This window comes from Pan troglodytes, chromosome 19 (genome assembly GCF_028858775.2).
Source record: "Pan troglodytes isolate AG18354 chromosome 19, NHGRI_mPanTro3-v2.0_pri, whole genome shotgun sequence".
NCBI lineage: Eukaryota > Metazoa > Chordata > Mammalia > Primates > Hominidae > Pan > Pan troglodytes.
The window spans coordinates 76,471,723-76,489,495 of NC_072417.2; the positions used below are offsets into that span (position 1 = coordinate 76,471,723).

A 17,773-nucleotide genomic window follows, 5' to 3' on the forward strand; every position below is an offset into this window, starting at 1 on the left:
TTGCAGCTGATTTTCTCAGCTGTGCTTAGCCTCAACATGTGGAATCAATTGAAGTGAAATATGATGAAAGTTTATATTGATGTAGAGGTTTGCTGTTTGCTTTTTATCAAGTGGAGATTTGTACCCATGTAGACCTAACCACTGGCATTCACTGTTCATTGACAGGACAGATCAATTGCTGACAGCCTTTCTCTTTAGGTTCCTTACATTCTGTTTAAGATAGATAAAATACAATAGGTAAAATAATCACCAGTCTATCTGAAGAAAAGTGGAGATTTTCAAAATACAACCTCTGATTTCCACTTTCCATATTGTGCTCAGACTTCATTGCTTCACTCACAGGCAATTCCTATCTTCAGTTTTGTATATGTAGTAACATTTCCTGTATTGTTTGGGGTTTTTTTATGTTTAATGAGAAGGATTTCAGGTGTTTAAAAAATACCGACATTTCCAACATGTGTTAGAAGAACTAGGATGACCATACCAGTAGATGAGGAGTCTTTTCAAAGCAGAGCTCTTTAGTAGATGACTGGCAGATGCCTGATGAGTTAGAGGTGGTGTTCTCGAAGAGAGGCCTGAAGAGCTGGAGTTCATATGTCTATGAATGCCCCTAGGACAGATTTCAGTTGCCGGTATATAGGCACAAAGCTAGTAGCTGAAAAAGACAGTATACAGATCCTTAAGAATGATGGCAGTGAGGAGGATAAAGATGGTGATGATAAATGGCAGCATCAGCTGACATTGCTGTGATTAGTAGGTGCTGAGCACCATGCTGAGTGCTTTCTCTACATTCAAGCTGAATCTCCCCCTTCCAGTTTGGTATTTTCTACACAATCCAATCCCTTTTCTGGGTAGTAATGAGCCAGAAAAGTGGTCCAGATTAAAATCCCCTTTGTACTTGCCCTGGAGGCAAAGAGAACAGCCAGAAGACCTGGGGTGAGTGCTGTGCAGATTCTAACAAACAAAAAACAGACCCTAGAACTCCAGGTCCTAGCCAGGCAGCCCAGACCCTGGATGGTATTAATGCTTATAAATTTTCCATGTTCTTTGATTTTAAGACCTACATCTAACAAAAATCTCACTCCTTTCCTTCTTCCTTTTATCTAATTCTGATACTCTTTTTCTGTCTCTGCCTGGGTGCTCAGAAAACATTTAATGCTAATTTTAAAATCTGAATTACTTTTATTTTTATAAGACTTAGTTTATAACACACCTGTAATCCAAAAATTGATAGAAGTATATGTGTTTGTTGAGACTAACATGATTTTTCTTGGATTATTTTATTCCTCATGCTTTGTTTAAAGATTAGACTATTTCCTATACTGCTCCATGCTGAATAAATGTTAGTGATATCAATGTAAGTCTTTATTTTCAGACTTGCTTCCTATTTCTTGTAATCCAGAGGAAAACTCCATTTTTATTTACAAATTTTATTCTGGGTTATGATATCATATGCATACAATAGAAGTAATGTATCAAATTTCTGATCTTACATAAATCAGACGTTTTCTGAGTTAGTAGCTTTTATATTTACTTGGAAAAGTTGAGGAATGAAGAGACAAAAAAGTATTACGTAATACTGAGATATTAAGTGATTTCTAGTATAATCACTCAATAGCTGATAATCATAGCTATTGCTCTTACTACTGATAAGCATGTTTGCATTCTCATCTTTCTTTTGCAGGTGGTTGCCTATCACTATTGTCAAGCAGATAATGCCTACACTTGCTTGGTGCCAGAATTTGTCCACAATGTTGCTGCCTTGCTCTGCCGCTCACCTCAGCTGACAGCCTATCGGGAGCAGCTTCTTCGGGAACCTCACCTGCAGAGCATGCTGAGCCTTCGTTCCTGTGTTCAAGACCCCATGGCCTCCTTCCGGAGGGGAGTTCTGGAGCCACTAGAAAATCTCCATAAAGGTACAGATAAGGCCCAAAGGAGGGGAAAGATGGAGGTTTAGAGCCCAAGTTCACCCGGGTCATACTATAAAAATGATTAATTTTATCACATTGCCAAAACTAAATGTTCCATAGCTGGATATCCTGTAGGATACAGTTAACAGACAAGAGATTTTACTTGCAAAAAAAAAAAATCCAGCAGTAACTACTACTTCCTCTTTTCTTTATAAAAATTCTTATTCTTATTTCCAAATAGAATGCCTTTTCCTTGTCCTGAAGATAGTAGAGCTTTCAGTCCTTTCTGTGAAGTTTAAATAAGTCAGTAAATTTGTGGCTCCAACGCAGCGTTGTGAAGTTTCTATGGTTAGAAATCCCCCCTGTAATATGTAATATTAATAAAAAACGTATTTTATTACCCCATCAGTTCATGTGAAGTGGAATGGCATCCATGGTTGCACAATGCTCTGTATAAACCAGAAATCATTTAACTGTACACTTTAAAATCTACTTAAGGGGCATAAGGGTATTTTACGGTGCATAAATTGTATTATAGGAGAGCTGTTATTTTTTAAAAGTGAAAAAAATTAAATGAGATCCATCTCCCACTCATGCTCATGCCTTTCCTCCCTTTTTCCTCTGCAATTCTAGTGTTAGCAGTGGCCTAAGTGCAACCATTTCCTTGAAAATGGTACCTGCCTTCTTAAGTCTTCCTGCCCCATACTCTTAACAATGTTTTGTTAGTGCCAGAAGCCAAAGAAAAGGATGTGGGTATGCATAAAATTCCTGAGCAATCCTGTTTATTCCTGAGAGACTTAGACACCTTTCTCAAGGGCTTTGGAGGCACTAATAAGGAAAGATGGTTTATAATTTCTCCTGGCCATCATCTTCAGTTATTTCAGCTTCCATGCTGGTTACTTGGATATCAGAATTTCTCTTTCTCCTCTACTCTGATGACCTCTGTCACTACCTTTGCTACCTGTTACCTTTTTAAACATTGTCGTTTCTCCACAAGTATTTTTAAGCCTATTTCCTGGACATTCAGTCAATCTCTAAAATCTGTTAATTCTGCCTTCGTCATGTTTCTCACACCCACTTGGCTCAATTGTTTCTAGCATCATTACCACAAGGACTGTTCATCTGCCCATAGCATCATATCTATAATTACCTCATCCTGGTCTTTCCTGGTTCTCTAGTTTAGTGCTCTTTCCACGTCATGACACACTTACAAAATAATAAAACTTTGTATAGCATACTGGGATAAAAATTTATAACTCCTCATTGCTGGACATGACTGGCCCTGAGGAGACAGCTCTGCCAAGCCTCAGATGTCCTGAGGGCTGAATTTTAAGTACACTTCTAAACCATTCATGGCACACCTGGAGGGGAAGTTCTTCCCCAGTCTCTCCAGTCTTCTAGACTTTATGTGTTTCTTCCAGGTAAAGTTTTATAAAACACTTCTCTGATCACATAATTCCTCAATTCATAATCCGCTGATTGCCTATTGCCTTCTGAATTAACTTTCAATTCCTTGTTCTGACATTCAAGATGCTTGATGGCCAGTATCCAACCTACTTTTCAGCCTTATTATTCACTATTATCCTTAGGAACCCTGTGTTTATGTGTAAACTAAAATATTCACTAGTCCTCAAATACTCCCCTAGATTTTCCCACCTCCATATATTTACTCATTATTTTCCTTCTTGATATACCTTCTTCTTACATCTCTGCCTGTCAGAATTCCACCCATCTATCAAGGACCAGCTTAAACGCTACCTCATTCATGAAATACCTACTGATCTACCTGCCCCCCTCCAGTCAGAAATGATGTCCTTCCAAATAACATTAGATCCTTTTTCAAAATATATATATGTATTTATGGTACATAACACATAATGTATAACAAGAATTTAAAATTTTATTATTAACATTTATTAAATATTTACCATATGCCAGATACACTTTGCAGTTTATAAGAATTACTTTTGTACTTATCCCTTTGAGTAAATTGTATGTTATTGAAATTAGGAACTTTGTAAAATTCAGCTTTTATCCTTCATAGTGGTTACCTCACCTTGAACATAGTAGGCATTTTAGGAAATATGTTTTGAACAGATAAATGAATATAGAAACTGCTCACATGTAGGAGTACCTTGAAAGAAACACAGTGATACAAGGATCTACACCTTACAGCCAATTCAAGAAGACTATCCATCCCAGCACTTTGGGAGGCCGAGGCAGGTGGATCACGAGGTCAGGAGATCAAGACCATCCTGGCTAACACAGTGAATCCCCATCTCTACTAAAAATACAAAAAATTAGCCGGGCATGGTGGCGGGCACCTGTAGTCCCAGCTACTCGGGAGGCTGAGGCAGGAGAATGACGTGAACCCGGGAGGCAGAGCTTGCAGTGAGCCAAGATAGTGCCACTGCACTCCAGCCTGGGCGACAAAGTGAGACTCCGTCTCAAAAAAAAAAAGAAAAGAAGGCTATCCAAATGCTTGCAGTAAGCTCTGGCATAATTCATATGTTTTATAGTTTTGCTACAAGATATATCTGCCTCTCATTTAGGTCTCCATAACCAGCTTTAGTGATCTCTGTTATAAATACTGTTCTAAGTGGATTTAATTACTTCATTTTATTTCCATGTTTTTAACTCACCCTTAAATCACCATTATGAGCAATAGCTGGAAACACAATTTTCCAGCTGGAAATACTGAAATTTATTAGAGTGACCCAAAAGAACTCGAGAAATAAAGAATATTTTTTTAGAGATAGAACAAGCAAAATGGTAGATGTATAAGCAATAATATCAACAATTACATTACATGTAAATGGGCTAAGCACTTATATTAAAAGGTAGAAACTGTCAGACTGGATAAAAAGCAAGACTCAACCATATGCAGTTTTTTAAATATAAAGACACAGATTGAAAGTAAAAGGATAGAGACTGTATAAACATGGAGCATAAGAAAGCTGGAGTGACTATAGTAATCTCAGACAGAGTAGACTTCAAGACAAGAAGTATTTCTAAAGAGGCATTTGATAAACATAAAAGGGCTAACTCATAAGGAACAAGTATTAGATGTATGCACCTAATAACAGAGGTTCCAAATTCATGAATCAAAAATAGACCAAATTAGAGAAGTAGCTATAGTCCCAACTACTCTGGAGGCTGAGGCAGAACATTGTAATTAATGACTATCTAGTTATTTAATGTTTAGCATATTTTTATCCTGCTAAACTATAAAAGCTGCATAACCATTGAAGACATAGCAGCTAGTATGGTAACTGGAACATAAAAGGAATTTAGGCTAGGCTTGGTGGCTTATGCCTGTAATCCCAGTGCTTTGGGAGGCCAGGGCAGGAGGATCACTTGAGCCTAGAATTCAAAACCAGCCTGGGCAACATAGCAAGTACCCATCTCAACAACAACACCAGCAGGCATGGTGGTGCACAGCTGTAGTCCCAGCTACTCAGGAGGCTGAGGCAGGAGGATCACTTGAGCCCAGGAGGTCAAGGCTGCAGTGAACCAAGATCATGTCACTGCACTCCAGCTTGGGTAACAGAATGAGACCTGGTCTCAAAAAGAAAAAAGAAAGTTAATCAGTGTAATTCATCCTATTAACAAAATAAAGGAGAACATCCACATAATCGTTTCAATAAATGTACAAAAGCATTTGACAAAATACTACATCAGGGGTCCCCAATCCCTGGGCCAAGGATGGATATAGGTCCGTGGCCTGTTAGGAACCAGGCCACACAGCAGGAGGTGAGCGACGGCTACCGCCTGAGCTCCGCCTTCTGTCAGATCAGCTGCAGCATTAGATTCTCGTAGGAGCACGAACTCTATTGTGAACTATGCGTGCAAGGGATCTAGGTTGCGCACTTCATCTAATGCCTGATAATCTGAGGTGGAACAGTTTCATCCCTAAACCATCCTCTCCACCCTCCACCCCAGAAAAATTCTCTTCCATGAAACCAGTCCCTCCGAAGTACACCAATTAGTGATAAAAACTACACAAACTAGGAGTAGAAGGAAGTTTAGTCTGATAAAGGACAACTCCAAAAATACATGTAGTGAAATGTTGAATGCTTTTTTCCCCTAAGGTCAAGAGCAAGACAAGAGTGTTCCCTCACTCTCACCACTTATATTCATCATTCCACTGGTGGTCCAGGCTAGTACAATAAGAAAATAAACAAGCATGCAAATAGTATAAATATTGGAAAGGAAGAAGTAAAACTGTCTTTATTTGCAGACAACATAATTGTTTACCTTAGCAAACTCTAAGGAATCTACCCAGAAAAAAGAAATCTGACTAGAACTAGTAAGCACAAAGCTTTAGGCTATAAAGTCAGTATACCAATATTTCTATACTAACAACAAAATACTGAAAATGAAATTTTAAAACTATGTGGCAGTTTTAAAACATGGCTACAAATTCTTTGACATTACTTCCACTAATAGTTCAACCTGGGTCCCCTCCCTTCATAACTGGGCAGGCTTGCAACTGCTTCAGCCAACAAAATGATGCTATGTGACAACTGAGGGAGGTCATAAATAGCCATGCAGCTTCCATCTTGTTCACCAAACCACTTGCTTTGGGAGGCATGTATTGCCATATATGAAACCTGACTACCCTGAGTTCACCATGCTGCAAAGCACAAACCACAGGGAGAGTCTAGTTGACTGTCCCACTGCTCATTCCTGCTCTGCAACCAAACATACGCTTGAATAAGCTTCCAAATGATTCCAACTTCCAACCCCCAGCCCCAGACATTCAGGTAACCCCTTGCTATTCAATATAGCAACAAATAAGTAGAATAAATACAATTTTCAGTGGCACCAAAAAATATATAATACTTAAAAATAAATGTATGAAAGATACGTAAGACTTAGTGAAAGCACAGCAAAAATATTGCAGAGTGAAATTAAAGAACTTAGTAAGTGGAAGAGATATGTCATAAATGAGGATTGGAAGATGTCAGTTTTTCCTTAAACTATTCTATAGATTAAACATAATCCTGGCTGGTTGCAGTGGCTCACGCCTGTAATCCCAACACTTTGGGAGGCCAACGCAGGTGGATCACCTGAGGTCGGGAGTTTGAGACCAGCCTGACCAACATGGAGAAACCCTGTCTCTACTAAAAATACAAAGTTAGCCGGGCGTGGTGGCACATGCCTGTAATCCCAGCTACTCGGGAGGCTGAGGCAGGAGAATCACTTGAACCCGGGAGGTGGAGGTTGCAGTGAGCTGAGATCATGCCATTGCACTCCAGCCTGGGCAACAAGAGCAAAATTCTGTCTCAAAAAAAAAAAAAAAACACACATAATCCCAGCAGAATTTTTCTGTAAAAATGGACAACTTTTAGAAATGCAAAGTACCAAAAATAGCCAAAACATTCTTGAAGAAGAAAGTTGGAAGATAGGATCTGGTTTCAAGATGTACAGAATTACAGATTACTATAATAGTCATGACAGTGATATGCTAGTAAATGTTTAACAACCAGCTCAGGGATGGGGGGCTGATTTGATGCTTAAAAGTTTAGCAATCAGCTCTCATGAGCCAGCTTGAGTCAGGTCCAAAATTCCACAGACAGGATTGTATTCATACAAGGATAGAAAATAGATCAATGGAACAGAATAGAGAATCCAGAAATAGACCCACATATGCAGTCAATTGATCTTCTCTAAGATGCCAAGGCAATTACAGAATTCTTGTCATCAGATGGTACTGGAACAACTAGATAAATGTTTGGGGAAGGGGAAATAATCTCAATCCTTACTTCACACTATACACCAAAATTAATATGAGATGGATCACAGACCTAAATAGAAAAGTTGTATCTCTAAAGCTAATAGAAAAAACATAGAATATCTTCACAAACTTGGAATAGGTAAAGATTTCTTAAGGACATAAAGTATCACTAATTATATAAAAATGATGACAAATTAGACTTCATCAAACTTAAAAATATTTGCTCAACAAAAAATACCACTAAGAAAAAGGAAAAGCAAGTCACCAAAGAGGAGGAAATATTCACTATGTTTCTGTGTGTGAGAGACAAAGCACTTGTATCTACGATACATGTAGAATGCAAACAGTTCAGTTTTTAAATGGACAAGCGATTTAGACACTTTACAAAAGAAGATACGTCAACAGCCTACAAGCACATGAAGAAGTGTTTAACATGAGTAATCAGGGAGATGCAAATTAAAATTACAATGAGAATACCACTTCACACCCATTAGAATACCACTTCACACCCATTAGAATGGTTAAAATTTAAAAGAATGAACATCCAGTGTTGGTAAGGATGAGAAACAACTGGAACTCTAATACATTGCTGGTGGGACTATACAATAGCGCTACTACTTTGGAAAACTATTTGTCAGTTTCTTTTTTTTGAGACAAGGTCACTCACTCTGTAGCCCAAGCTGAAGTGCTGTGGCATGATCACAGCTCACTACAGCCTCGACCCCCTCGGCTCAAGCAATCCTCCCACCTCAGCCTTCTGAGTAACCGGGGGCTACAGGCATACACCACCATACCTGGCTAATTTTTTTTTTTTTTTCAGAGATGGGGGTCTTGCCATGTTGCCCAGGCTGGTCTCATACTCCTGGGCCCAAGCAGTTTTCCCGCCTCAGCCTCTCAGAGTGCTGGGATTATAGGCATGAGCCACCACACCCAGCCAACAGTTTCTTACAAAGTTAAATGTACATCTACTTTATGACCAAGCAACTCTATTGCTACGTATTTACCCAAGAGAAATGAAAACATATGTCTACAAAACACTTGTACAAGAATGTTTCTAGCAGCTTTATTCATAGTCATCAAAAACTGGAAACAGCCCAAGTGTCCATCAACAGAATAGATAAATTGTAGTACATTCATTCAATTGAATACTTCTTAGTATTAAAAAGGAACAAAATAATAGTACAATCAGTGTAGAAGAGTCTCAGAAACATGTTAGGCAAAAGAACAAGTGTCTGCAGTGATAGAAATAAGAACAGTGGTTTCCTATTGAGGACTGACTGGAGGAGAACCTAACAAATTTCTGGAAGGATAGAAATGTTCTAAATTTGATCACAGTATTGCTTACATGAGTACATATAGCTGTCAAAACTTATCAAAGTGTATAGTTAAGATCTTTGTAATTCACTATATATAAATTTTGTTGCAATAATTTTTAATATAGAGTTATTTTTTAAAGGTAGCTGGAGTTTTTTCAATGGAAAACACTTTCAATTTAGAGTCAGAAGCTAGATTTCAAATTATGTATTTTCTCTGAAAAATTGAGTCAGTATTTTTCACAGTACTTTAAAGTTCCACAAGTACAGTGATTAAAATACATACACGCACACCCACATGCTCATATAAAACAAATGAAAAAGTTTTGAAGTTTCTCAGTACACTTTTGCTTTAGCTACCAATATGAAATGAAAGGAGACACAAATTGTTTTGTTTTGTTTCCTTTTGTTGGGACAGGGTCTCACTTTGTCACCCAGGCTGGAGTACAGTGGCAAGATCATAGCTCACTGCAGCCTTGACCTCTTGAGCCCAAGCTATCCTCCTGCCTCAGTAACTAGGACTACAGAAGCGCACCATCATACTTGGCTAATTTTTTTCTATTTTTTGTAAAGATAGTGTCTCACGATGTTGCCCAGGCTGGTCTGGAACTCCTGGACTCAAGCAGTCCTCCCACCTCAGCCTCCCAAAGTGTTAGGATTACAGATGTGAGCCACCAGGCTCAGCTGAGACACTAATTTGTTACCACACTGAAGGAAAGATAACTCAGATATTATGTGAAGCTTTTCAGAACAAAGATATTGTCTGATATGAGTCTTCTTTTTCAATTTCAACAATTCCTATATATACCAGTAAAAGAATCTCATGTGCCAAGATTCAGTTCTGACTTCAGTACTAGCTACTGTCTCTTCTCTTGCAGTCTCTGTAATTCTTATTTCTCTCAGGCACCTAGGTAGAGTCTTACAATGGAACTACTAAGGAAGAAAGTTCACGTATTTGTTAGGAATACATGTAAGTGGAGGCAGTGGGGAATCCCTGGTGAACATGTATTTACAAGGGATTAAAAATAAGGATTTTAAAGGGCTTGGGAAACCTTTTTAGTGACTTGTCACCTAGAGCAGTGGCTCCTAAGCACCAGTCCATTTAAAGTTTTTAGTTAGTCCATGACAAAATAAGAAAATAGCAACAGCTCAGAATTTGTATGGATGTAGATATAATGTAGTTTTCCATATATATGTATGTAAAGATTAGATAATGTCCCTCCTACTTTTTTAATGTTAAAATCCTTTTTATTCCATAAAATATGGTGATCGTGGATGGTAATTATATTTTACATGTTCTTACATGGCAAAATACGAAGCAGCAATCCTTTGTTAGTCCCCAGTTTATTTTTATTTGTAAATTTTTTTTAAGCTACTGATTTAAAGTACTACTCTAAATATCTACAGAAATTTGAATGAGTGAACATACTGAAGCATTCTTGTAGGCTGGTTGCATTTCAAAGTGAAAATCTAAAGAACATTAGTATCTCACCTCTTAAATTTATAATTGAGAAACCTTATCATTTAGCAAAGGAAAATGAATTATTTCAAGAACAGTTCTCATTGTTTTACAGCATTAGTAGCATTAGGAAATTATTTGCATTTATCGTTCTGAATCCTAAAAATTATGATATCCTTAGATAAATATGCCCTCCTTACTTCCTAAGTGATGACATTTTTTTTGACACCTACATTAGTAGGTGACTTGTAAGTAATTCCTTCAAAACAGGGGAAATCTCAAAAAAAAAATAATAACCAGAATTTAGAAGAATAAAATTAGCTTTATTAAGGGGGAAGGCAAGTACCCCCTTTTAAAAGTAAGAAATAATATATCATCTACTTTACTCATGGGCTTAATCTACTAAGAATTTATGCAAATGAAAATGTAATTTTATTAGCAAATGAATTATTCATTCATTAAAATGTCTGGACCATAATTTACTACACATTACTGATCTTCATGCTTGAGAATGTGTTTGCAATGATTTCCCAAAGAAAATCCCAACAGATGCATTATCATCAGCTGTTTTGTCTACTGGAAAATCATGACTTTCTTATGAAGGAACCTGGTTGAAGTTATTAAAGGAGATGTAATTGAAGGGTGGGGACAGTGGTGTGCTGGTAAATTTTTAACAGCCACCTGGGAGAGGAGGGCTGATTTGTAATATTTGCCAATGTTTATTGTGTAAATATTCCCACCATAGACAATTCCAAGCTACCAGCTGTTTAACAGTCAGAGCTTGAAAATATTGCAGTGGCCTCTCCTGAACCAGTACAGGGATAGATAGCTCCAGCACAGTGAGTGATACTAGCTGATGGTGCTTAGCCAGGCAGAATGCTACTAGAAAATTCCTCTATGGAAATTAAAGGCATGGTTAAGCTTAAGGGAGCCAGAGCCTTCAAAATCGAGAACATAACACCCACCCCCCTCGTTGTTTGGGTAAATCCCAGTTAGTTCCAAGCAACTCCTCTTTCTTCCTTAATACTTTGCACTCCCTGAAGGAATTTCATGTTTTCTTAGTGCTTCGTCATCTAGAATACCACTCCATTAGTAGTGATTGTTAATAGAGCTGGAATCCATAGTTCATTTCACTCCCTAAAAACTTGGCAGATGAAAGTAATTGTTAAAATTCTTCATAATTTGAGAACTGATTTGGATATTGAAATTAAATCTCTTTTATAAAGTTTATGCTTTAGGAGAAAAACAATAAGGGCTTATTAATCATTGCAAAAGATCTGTATATTTTCAAATATGGAAACAAAATAGTATGTTCAGTTTCAATTGGTCTTGACTTTCAAAGTCAAAAATAGCCAATTTTGTATGCAAGTCCACAGGCATTTTCTTCTGTCCTCGGCTTCATCTTCTTTTTCCTCCTCAGATAAAACCTGTTTCTCACTCCAGGTATCTGATGACTGCTTGCCCTCTTCCCTCTGCTTTCCCCCTTTCAGAGCCTGTGAGATCCTGCTAACTAATAACTTTTACTTGTTATTCACAATTCACTTAGACTAAAATGTTCTTTCAGTGTGGAAATTTTTGAATCTCTAATTGTCGAACCAAGAATCAATAAGCATTTATCAAGTGCAGAAGCCTGAAATCTTCCCAAGCTGCTTTGTCAGCATAGCCCTAAAGTTAAATTTATTTTGTCAATGCCGGATCATGTGGAGTCCAAGAGAGAACTGGACACAAACACAGCAGATGTTTATCTTTTCCGCTTGACTCCTCCACCTTTGGGAAGATCATGCAAGGGACTGGTCTCATTGCGGCTGCTTTAGGTATAGTCTAGGAAGCTGCTACGGTGTTGGGATCTAGCCACCTGGTTCAACTCTGTCTAATGCCTGGGATTCCTTTTCTCTGTTACCCTGTCTCTTCCTTCCCACTACACATTCACATTCACATGCAGTCCTATATACTGTTTTAGACTTTAGACTTTACATAAACCTTTTTGGGGACATTCCCAAAAGAACATATGATACTATTCTCTTTAATGCTGTCAGATAGGGAAAAAAAAAAAAAAAACAGAACACGTTCTACTCAGCTTTTTCATGTGTAAGAGAAAAATTACTTCCCATGTGCAAATTTTCTTAACTCCAATACTCAGGCTGTCTCACAACTATTAATATGGAGATTTCTGAAAATGATGATATATATACTCATATGTGACAAAAGCCTTCATACCTGATTAAAAGCAAAATGAATTTACTAAGTTAATTTTTCCATGCCCTTAGAATAAATTATGTACCCTGAGCATTCACTAAACACATGACAAGCCTTTTCTAATATTTTGTTCCAAAGAAATATGTGATCAAAGATCCAATAAGAACTCATTTATCCACTTGGTAATTATTAAGTAATGTGTTTCTTTCTATCTCAGAGAGAAAAATCCCAGATGAAGATTTCATCATTTTAATTGATGGATTAAATGAAGCAGAATTTCACAAACCGGATTATGGGGATACAATTGTATCGTTTCTGAGTAAAATGATCGGAAAGTTTCCTTCTTGGCTCAAACTAATTGTAACAGTTAGGACCAGTTTACAGGTATGTGTTTGTTTGCTTTTAAACCATAAATGATTCCTCTTGGAAAGAGCTTAGACTGAAAAAGTTCTAGGTCCTAGTTCCATAAACTTCTACTATGTCCTAGAGCATTATGAAGAATAATTCCCAAAGAATTAATCTAATATTTTGAGAGATATGATCTAGAAAGACATTCTTTATACGTGACTCTCAGATTCCCATTCCTGTTGCTCTGGATGAGGTTTAATAAAATGTTCCTCAAAATAGCATGAAAAGAAAGTCAATTTTTCTAGACTGTTCTGAGGACAGCAGTGTAAAGATGATCTCTAACACTTTGACTTTCGTTTAACATTTTTTAATCATTTAATGCTATGCAAAATTCAGTTCAATCTACACCCTAGAATGAGATTTTCTGGTTCCTCCCTCTGCTTCTACTTAAACAACTCTTCTATAGCATGAATATGGACTTTCCTCTATATCTGTCCTCCTTTAACAAAAATTGGCAATATTAGGGCTTTAGATTAAATTTACTACAACTGAGAGAGAAGGTTTTTTTTGTTGTTGTTGTTTTTTCTAATTACTTTCCCTTCTCACTCACTGGTCACTTAATGGCCTGGAATAAGGACCAGGAATGTGAGACTGAGCCTGTAAAAATATATGGGCTAAAGATAAATGACTCTGCTTTCCCCAGCCTTCTCATTGTAGCTGAGTTGGTGTCCCATTCTTTACATATTCACACTTGGTTTGGAACAATGTTTCTCATTCTTTTTATAAAAATTATTTCCTCCTATGATGAATATTAAAATCTCAAACATTATACGCTTATCTCACTATTTGGATGCAGCCCCCTTGTCATAAGTGCTGATGTACAGAAAATAGTCTGTACATTTAAGTCCCTCCTTTCCCCCTCTGCCAGGCACTTAGCATTATTTCCATATATTGACCAGTTAGCATTACTGTCTTCCATGATGAGAAACTATATTTCTAATCCTGGCCACCACCTTACAGATGTTTATTATTAATCTCAAAGTAGTTTGAGCTAAAGGATATGGATAAATCAATATAAATCCATCTTTACAACTAAAAATTATATAACCTATCATTATTAGTAGCTTGATTGTTAAAAATGAAAGATGAATGAAAGAAACCTCCAGGAATGTAATCTCTGACTGCTTTACCAAATGGATGCTTTGGAGATGTTATCCTCATACATATTCTCACATAATATCATGTGCAGTCTCAAAAGAAATTGTGTTTCCGGATAGAGTAGGTGACTTTAATTTTTCAGCTGTGCCAACAGAAAAAGTACTTCAACTAAGAATTTTTAAAAATTATTTCATTTCCGACAGTGAAAGAATTTATAGGTTTTAGAAAATGAGCCTTCATTTATATTTGATCATCATTATTTCCACAAACATTTCTTAAGTACTTAAGAGTATTTCAGGGACTGTTCTAGGGGCTGGAGATTCAAAATGAACAAGACAGGCAATATTCCCATCCTCCTAAAGCTTATATTTTAGTAAGGAACACAAAAAACAAATGAGCAAAAAGTTAAACATATACTAAAATTACAGGTAGTGTTGAGTGCTATGAAGAAAAACAAAATAGGGTGGAGGGATAACTGGATAGTAGTTGTTTTAGATAGGATATATAGGAAAGGCCTCTCGTTTAAAAGTGATGAGATCTGATCTGTCTTTTTTAAAGATTTCTGTCAACTGGCCGTCTACATAATAAAATGTAAGGGATAAAGAGTCGAAGCAGAAGTATAGGTGAAAGGTAATGGTGGCTTAGACTAGAGTGATAATGATGGGGACCATGTGAAATGGTCATATTTCGTTGGACTGTATTTTGAAGGAGAGTAAAAGGACTTGATGATGGGCTGAATGTGGGTGTCAGCAAGAGAGAAGACTCAAGAATGAATCCTGGGTATGTTGTGAGCAAATGGGTGAATGATGATTTGAGGACAATAGAAAGATCACAGATATCTTCTAGAATTTGGTGGTAGAGTCAGTGGTAATGCCATTTATTGACATGGGGTGAGTTTTGTGGCGGGGGACAAAATTAAGTACTGATTTGGTCACATTGTCTATGAAATATCCAAATGTAAATGTTGAGTAGACAGATATAAGATGGGACTCAGGGGAGATGACTAAGCTAGAAACATAAAGTTAGGCATGAGCCACATATAGATAATATTTAGCACCATGGGACTAAAGAATCTATTGATGGGAGTGAGAATGGCTAGAGAAGAGGAAAGAACAGAGCCCAGAGCCCTGGGTGAGCTGGGAAATAAAAAAAAGAGCCAGCAAAAAAGGGAAGGTTAAAAGTGGCCAGTGTGCTAAGAGAGAAAAGAGGGGAACGTTCTCTGGGAGCAAGCTGCAGAAAGTGACTCCAAAAAAAGTGCATTGAGGTGAGATGCGTTGTGTCAAATATTGCCGAGAGGTTGAGGAAGATGAGAACTGGAACTTTATTATCGGATTTGGCAAAGTGAAAGTTACTGATGCCCTTGACAAGAACCATTTCAGTGAGGTGGTGAGGGTGCAGCCTGATTGGAACAAATGGAGGAGAGAATGGGAAGGAAAGAATTATAGATAGCGAATAGAGAAAACTTTTGTGAAAAATGGGAACAGAGATACAGGGTAGTAGCTGGAAGGAAGAATATGGAGTTTATGTATGTGTGACCCAGCTGAGAAGAAACAGATGCAGGAGAGGGAATGGGTACTCACAGGAGCAAAGTCCGTGGGTAGGTAAGAAAGGATGGAATCCAGTGCATAGGAGTAGCCACAAAGCCATATCACCTTCCCCCAATAGAATTTCCAACAGATTCTATTGGAATCTGTTACCAAGGTGCCAAGCTTCCTACTGTTAGAAGTGTACCTTTCAGCTAAGGTATCTCCAGAAGGCCCGCATTTAAATGTAGTCATTTTATACAACTGTGTTGTGTGGGAAATTTTTTTTTAAATAGTCATTTTATTAGGAGAGTTAGAAAGCCAACTTTTTCTAAGCCATTCTTTGAATCTTTATACATTTCTCTTACTGACTTGTACTTGGCATTATGCCCTGGTTTACACTGAGAAAAATTACAGCAAAAGAGTTATACAGCACTCCATTTTCTATTTATTTCAGGAGTGTTGTTTAGAATGACGATCATGAAATCACTCCAAAAGCACTCTTTACAAAGACCCATTTAAAAATATATCTTAAGTCTCAATGTTAGGAGAAGTTGTGTCCCTTCTATGCAACTAATTTGTTTTACTTTTTGGATACTAATACTTGATCATGTTTCCCTGTTTGGCCACTTCGAAGTTCAGAATACATTTGTGAACCTCATAGTTTATCACAAGAGTTAGGGGAAACTGAAGGTCTTTCTGTCTCTTTCTCTCTCTCCATCTTTTTAGGAAATTACCAAGCTGCTGCCTTTCCATAGGATTTTTTTGGATCGACTAGAAGAGAATGAAGCCATAGACCAGGACCTGCAGGCTTACATCCTGCACCGGATACACAGCAGCTCAGAGATCCAGAATAACATTTCACTTAATGGCAAAATGGACAATACTACATTTGGCAAACTCAGTTCTCATCTCAAGACCCTCAGTCAAGGGTCCTATCTATATCTGAAGCTTACATTTGACCTCATAGAGAAAGGCTATCTAGTGTTAAAGAGCTCTAGCTACAAAGTAGTTCCTGTTTCGCTCTCAGAGGTTTATTTACTCCAGTGCAATATGAAGTTCCCAACCCAGTCTTCCTTTGACCGGGTGATGCCTCTCCTGAATGTGGCAGTGGCCTCTCTCCACCCACTGACTGATGAGCATATCTTCCAGGCCATCAATGCTGGGAGCATTGAAGGCACACTAGAATGGGAGGATTTTCAGCAGAGAATGGAGAACCTCTCCATGTTCCTAATCAAGCGCAGAGACATGACTCGTATGTTTGTACATCCTTCTTTTCGAGAATGGCTTATCTGGAGAGAAGAAGGAGAGAAAACCAAATTTCTCTGTGATCCGAGGTAAGACATATATCTGTGATAAGCAATTCTGAGTCTGTTTTCTGTTTATTGCATGGAGTGTGAGTATTGAAAGTAGAAGTGTTCTTCATTGAACATTTCACATAGAAGAGACATCATCTGTGTTTCTTCTCAAGGCAAGGCTATAATGAGGTTAACTAATTTATTGTTTTACAAAGTTATTTCCTTAAGACTCAACATCTGCATAGATATTTAGAATGCTATCCTACGTTCCTGTGTTCTTCTAAATAATTTTCACTGACCCCACAGGGTTCACAGGCTATAATTAAGTTAACCATTTAATGGACTTCCTCAGTATTATTATTCTGATATGAAGAAAGAATTGATATATTGTAAATCTCTTTGATTTAGAGCAGAATCATTTCAAAATTTTTATTGCCCTTTTATAAAACCTTATCATTTTTAAAGTTTCCAGTGACTAAATCCATTAAAGTCCAGCCAATGCTAAGCTTTATACTAGAAAATAGAATCTTAAACCTCCTAGCTGAAAAAGATTTGAAGAGATCATCTGGTCTATCCATGCTGCCTTTAGATACGTAAGGTGTCATTATCTCCATTTTGCTATAAAGGCCTTAAGATGCTGGATCAACTTGCACAAAGTCATAAGGTTAATACATGGGAGAAGGGAGGGGCACACACCAGAATAGGGATCACAAGTGCACGATATATCCCACCACTCCCCACCCCACACGCACAACAGGGTCACTGATTTACCCCAGCACTCTTTCCCAATGAGCTTGAACCTGACTTGAGAATCTTTCTCAACTCAAA

At 37.6% G+C, this 17,773-nt stretch overlaps 1 protein-coding gene across 14 annotated transcripts in view; it reads left to right on the plus strand.

Annotated features, from left to right (window-relative positions):
• Nucleotides 1–17,773, plus strand: part of TANC2 (tetratricopeptide repeat, ankyrin repeat and coiled-coil containing 2) — a 471,963-nt gene that overhangs the window by 382,498 nt on the left and 71,692 nt on the right. For all 14 annotated transcript variants that reach the window (XM_016932703.4, XM_016932704.4, XM_016932707.4 and 11 more), the window contains 3 exons: nucleotides 1,685–1,916; nucleotides 12,836–13,002; nucleotides 16,377–16,984. In XM_016932703.4, the coding sequence (XP_016788192.3) occupies nucleotides 1,685–1,916; nucleotides 12,836–13,002; nucleotides 16,377–16,984 (1,007 nt within the window). The remainder of the gene's footprint in view (nucleotides 1–1,684; nucleotides 1,917–12,835; nucleotides 13,003–16,376; nucleotides 16,985–17,773) is intronic.